Here is a 6,000-nt window from a genome sequence, read left to right on the forward strand (position 1 = left end):
TGCTCTTCTGAACCCTCTGGCTGCCACTGTTGGAAGCAGAGCCAGGGGAGGGGAGCCCTTGGTCTGCTGCAGTAGGGCTGTTCTTAAACTTAGCAAGTGTGAATGTTCTCATTGGAGTGCTGAAGTCATAGGAGAAGCTGCTTCTGCCAAGCGTCCCTCCAACATGCATCTATATGAGCCACAGGTGCACCCTTTGGGCTTCATATTGGTGACCTTAGAAAGAAAAGACTTCCCTGAAGGAGGCATGAATGTTGCCAGCTCCTGACTGGAAAGAGGGGTGTAGTGGAAAGAGAGACTTTTGTCAGATTCCTGTCATTGAAGCATTAAAATGGGGGAAATCTGCCAAGCATCTCCCTGTGGCAGACTTTATGATGCACCCTCTAATGTGCCTCTGATGAACTGGAAACCTAGAGGCTGATGCACACATGTGCCACCTGATTAGCCTTTCTCACTCCGCCAAGGCCTAGGAAGTTTCTGCCCTTCTCTCTTCCAGAGAGGTAGCCATGTTCATCTGTAGCAGCAAACACAATCAGGAGTCCCTTGGGGCACCTTAACAACTAAGGGCTCAATTCTATCCAATTTTCCATTGCCAGTGCAGCTGTGCCAATGGTGTGTGTGCTGCATCCTGTGGTGGGGAGGCAGTCATGGAGGCCTCAGTAAGGTATGGGAACATTTGCTCCCTTACCTCAGGGTTGCATTGTGGCTGCACCGGTGCTGGAAAATTGGATAGGATTGGGCCCTAAGCTTATTGTGCCACAAGATTTCATGGGCTCCAGTTCACTTATCAGCTAGTTTGCAAGATCTTACGCTACAAGAAACATTTCTCGGTCTTTGCAGTGTCCCAAGACTCTTTCTGTTTCTTTTCTCTGAACATCTCTCCAAAGACCAGGTACCTATTTATTTCTGAACATTTTCAAAAACTCTGCTCTGTAACACAGGCCTGTGAAACTCGGGGTCAGAAAAACTTTTTTCAAAATTTATGGTGGTTTTATATGAATGTGGGGCTCTGATTCAAAAAATGTCATCAGTTTTACCCTATCATGTCTAGTTTCAGATATATGGCATAACCTCAGTAGTGAAAGGTTCGAGCAGCTTCCTCATGAGGAAACCATGGTGAAGGCACAACCATCTCATAGAGACAATTGCACCAAACAGAGCAATGGGTAGGACAAGGCTTCTGTTCTGAATCTGATCCTCTACCTGTAAAGAAAGCATGAGGAGATACCAAATGCTCCTCTGCAACCCAGAAGTTGCATACAGAATTCGGGCTGAACTCATTCATATGCTTCTTTCTCTGCTCCAGGACATCAAACTCCCAAGAGATATTACCTGCTGTAGCTCACACATTAGGGATGTCCCATTAAAGTCCCATGTAACTAGGGTTGGTTGCCAACTTTTTAACCAGTCACTGTAGCTGCACCTTGACTAGTAAGTACCATGATGCACAGACATGAATATGGGTTAATTATTTTACCCTGCACATGCCTGATCTCTTCTGATCTCAGAAACTAAGCAGGGTCAGGCCTGGTTAGTACTTGGATGGGAGACCACCTGGGAATACCAGGTGCTATATGCTTATACCATAGTCTTTCGAGACCGGAAGTTGCCAACCAATTGTTTTGCTTAATACTGTACTGTGAACAATTTCACCTGCTGGTTTCTGTTAGTCAAGAATGTTGTTAAGGCTCGAGAGCAGGCAAGTCTGGATTTTCAACCTGATCAGGTTGGCAACCCAATGGCTGCTGAATGGTGGAGACCTTTTAAATAGCGTTGCCCCTACTTCTGACCAAGGTTAAGGGCATTTCTCCTTTTCTGTAGTGGGGCAGGAGCTTTTAGGAATTGAGATTAGGGTCCAATGTTTATGGTCTTTCTCAAACTATTCTCAAGGCAGTTGGCAGTTCACTAACTGAATAAAACAGAGAATAAGAATTACCTGATTCAGGCTGGTCCACTGATTTGCCATATTACTATTGGTTCAATGGTCAAATACCATCCATAGCATTTGCTTTTGAGAGTTTTAGTTCTCTTTTGCCCTTTGCACATGTTGCAGATTGACAGTGTTCCTGAACTCTGGAAACTGACAATGTAGTAAGAACATGAAAACACAAAAACAAGAGGAAAATTGGTGGGTCACAGGGAGTTTAATCCAATCTGAGCCACTGATTCACTAAGTGACCTTTGGCAAGTCATTTAACCTCTGTGAACCTTAGTCTGTTCAGCTGTAAACCTAAAATATTACAGAAAAAAAGAGTTGTGGCTATGATAAAGGTCTTTTGATGACTTTATCATCTATTTACATAATTAAAGGGACACTTCTGTCCCTTCTATACAGCGCCTTTGTATATACAGTACCATTTTAGTATTTTAGTTCTTGAAAAGCAGGTTAACTTTGTTTTCCACCAAGAAACACAACTTAGCATTTAATATGCAACAAAAGTAATTGAAAGACCTCCTCATTAAATGCAGTTTTCGCTTTTGCCAGATTTTGAGGGGTGGGGTTTGTGTGTTTGACTCCCCCAGCCCCAAAGGTTGATTTTTTGCTTAAAAGCCTAAGAAGTGCATCACACACAAAAATTTGCATTTAGGTTGAGAAGACGATGTCACAAAAATGGCTACTTCTAAATATAGCCCTGGTCCATCTTAAATTCCATGGGTTATTAACCTTTCACCCATAATCATCTTAGATGTGGGATTTAGACCACCATTATGTAATTGATCATTAGTGAAATGATGCCATGGAGATTTGAAATTCAATTGTTTTTGTTGCTGTAATTGTGCCTGCTTTGCGATTTATATGATGGAAACCATGAAAATTGCTTTGTATCTTACAGGTCAATTACTGATACAATTGTTATACACTGCACACAATTAACAATACTTTTTTTTCCTTTTGGACATAGAGTACAAATAAAAAAACAAGTCTGTACATAAAATACCCCACTTCATTTCAGTAATTGCAGGTAGAAAATAGCACATGACAAATCAAAATGCTCACTGTTAAAACACTGTTGGATCTCCTTTATAGAGTTATATTCTAGCAATTATATTTCTCATTTTTTTATAATTGTAATGAATCATGGAGGTAAAATGAGGTTGTTTTAAGCATGTGTTTTCAGAGACAGGCTTGAGTAACATTGACCATTAAGCCTTTTGCATTCTAAGGAGAAATCCAACTTTATATCACTCGTGGTTTACAGGAATAAAATGAAACTCCACAACTAGTCCCACAAAGGAAAAAAAAACCCCATCAAAATTTGTTTGACTGGTTAAATTACACTGCAAGGACAAAGTGAAATAACAAACACAAATATATTTGTACTCGTAGAATATCTTGCAAAAGATATCCTAGGCATTTCTCTTCCTTTTCCTGTAGAAACCAAGGAAAAGAAAAGCCACATGCAATGGTATGATAGTGTCCAAACCCTTGAATCCTGGAAGTTGGACCATGAAGGAAGTGCCTGGAGCTTCTTGGTAGTAAGTAGCATAAGGTTGCACCCACATATTGCTCTTGTGAACTGAGATATTATAAATTTGTTACATGCTGATCACATTGGGACATGTCAAGATTGCAAACCTTGCATTATGACCTGGGAGCTTGTTCACTGGTGAACAGAAACATTATGCATTACTTTAAAGAGGTTGATTATTATGGGAAAAGGTACTCACTTCTCCTCTATCACTTGTTTTTGATATTCCTCATATTCCTCTCGGGTCATTCCTGCTGCTGCAGCTGGATCAGTGGGGGCAGCATCTTCCTTACTTTCTTCAGCTTGGCCACCGAGTCCCAAATTTTTCACTTGGTTGCTCAACATACTTTTCACTAGGAAAGCCATTTTTATCTCCCAAAAAGCACCGGCAAAAGTTGGGGGGGGGGAACAAGCCAAAAACAGGGGCAAAAGAAACTAGACAAGAACCCCACAGAAAAAAAATAAAACAAGTAAGTAAATGAAATTTCTGCGGCCCCCAGTAGATCTCGAAGGGGACAGCGCTAGTGAAAACTGTATGCTGAAAACGTTTTGTCAGCCATAATCTGGATTAAGGCAGTGAACTCCTTAGTATCTAGAGGCAGATGGTTCAGATTACTCGGAGAAAAAAATCATTAGATGCTGCTACCTACTTTTTATATTAATACCTTAAGCCAATTTTCTTTCTTTTTTTTAAATCACAATAGGCATTGAGACAATGTTAAGATTTCTGTCCTTTTGTGAAACTCAGGCGAGAAGAATGCCTCCCCCCATAGCTCATGTTGATCTAATTTAAATGGCAGGATCCGGTTGATTACATGAGCAGTGTGGAACTGCCCAGCAAATCAGGTTGGATGGAGATGGGCCAACACGATTTGTCATAGTGCAGAAGGGCAGAATAGGATTCGTCATTAGATGAAAATCAATCCTTTTATGGTTTATCCATTAATATTGTTTCATCCCATTGGGCACTGGATTTCTGTCCGATCTGCTCTTCTATGCTAAAAGGTTTGTGACCAGTGATTGGAACATAACGCCACACTTATACTGAAACAAAGTTCTAATCTTTATACTGAATTTTAAAAAAAAAAAAACCCTGTTTCAGCAGTCAGTCACAGTCTAGCGTGACCAAGAAACAGACCTTGAGATGAGGCAATGCAGATGAAGAGGGAGAGCTATGCAGAAGAAGTGGAAGTCTTTGGAGTGGGTGACAAGGCACAAGAAGTAGGGTTAACTCTCATCATTGCCCCTAGAAAAGGTTGTTGTTCATTCTTCCACCACTGGAGGCTGAGTGTCTAGTCCTTATTACCAAAGATGGTGTGGGTAAGAGGGAATACGGTATGAAATACAGTATGGTTGTTGCTGATGCTGCTATTATGATTTAATACTATATAAAATTTGATATAGAAAAGTCCAGTATTCCTGGAAACACTGAAAGGTTTTCAACAACCAGAGAGGTTAATTTTCTTTCTTTTGGTTCACAGTATTGCTGCTGTTAATTCATACATCATTAAAGAGGTGGATATTCATGGTGTGTATAGAATGCAATACATGACATGAGCCTCCCAACATAACTAGTTTCTCATTGGACATATGGGAGGAGTCATTCTTGGCTAATCTCTTAATCCACCATAGTACCTTTCTAATTAAAGCACACCCTACTCCTTTAAAAAGAAAAAGAGTACAGGATGTTCAGTAATCCAAGATTATCACTTGTTAATCAGCAGACATGAACTTTCCTTTTAAAAAAGGAGAGCATCTTGGACCAAAATGTTTTAAACTGTCACAACATGCTTTCAATTTGCTTTATATCAAATTTAGATTCAATATATTCTTCTTGAGAAAACAATGCCCAACAAGCCACTTCAGTGACTTCCTTGGTGGTTCTGCTACAGCAACCATCAGCAAGGGATCTTTAATGCAAGTGTGAGGGTCAGTCATGGACTCTTTGCTCACAACAGGAGAGGAAACTGAATGCTTTCCACACACGCTGCCTCCGACGCATCCTCGGTATCAAACGGCAGGACAAAGTTCCAACAACAGTCCTGAAACGAGCTGGAATCCTTAGCATGTAGGCACTGCTGAAACAGAGACGCCTGCGTTGGCTCGGTCATGTGGTGAGAATGGATGATGGCTGGATCCCAAAGGATCTCCTCTATGGAGAACTTGTGCAGGGCAAGCGCCCTACAGGTAGACCTCAGCTGCAATACAAGGATATCTGCAAGAGGGATGTGAAGGCCTTAGGAATAGACCTAAACAGATGGGAAACCTTAGCCTCTGAGCATCCTGCTTGGAGGCAGGCTGTGCAGCATGTCCTCTCCCAGTTTGAAGAGGCACTTGCCCAACAGACTGAGGCAAAGAAGGAAGGCCCACAGCCAGGAAGACACACCAGGGACAGACTACATTTGCTCCCAGTGTGGAAGGGATTGTCACTCCCAAATCGGCCTTTTCAGCCACATGAGACGCTGTTCCAGAACCACTTTACAGAGCGCGATACCATAGTCTCCCGAGACTGAAGGATGCTGATGAGGATGAG

At 41.6% G+C, this 6,000-nt stretch overlaps 1 protein-coding gene and 1 pseudogene across 1 annotated transcript in view; one reads left to right on the plus strand and one right to left on the minus strand.

Annotated features, from left to right (window-relative positions):
* Positions 1–4,991, minus strand: part of CPLX4 (complexin 4) — a 28,280-nt gene extending 23,289 nt beyond the window's left edge. The window contains exon 1 of the mRNA XM_066616829.1: positions 3,667–4,991. Within this exon, the coding sequence (XP_066472926.1) occupies positions 3,667–3,833 (167 nt within the window). The 5' untranslated portion in view covers positions 3,834–4,991. The remainder of the gene's footprint in view (positions 1–3,666) is intronic.
* On the plus strand, positions 1,458–1,576 carry LOC136643187 (5S ribosomal RNA; annotated as a pseudogene).
* Positions 4,992–6,000: the final 1,009 nt, after the last annotated feature.

The sequence above is a fragment of the Tiliqua scincoides genome, chromosome 2 (assembly GCF_035046505.1).
Source record: "Tiliqua scincoides isolate rTilSci1 chromosome 2, rTilSci1.hap2, whole genome shotgun sequence".
In the NCBI taxonomy this organism is placed as follows: Eukaryota; Metazoa; Chordata; class Lepidosauria; order Squamata; family Scincidae; genus Tiliqua; species Tiliqua scincoides.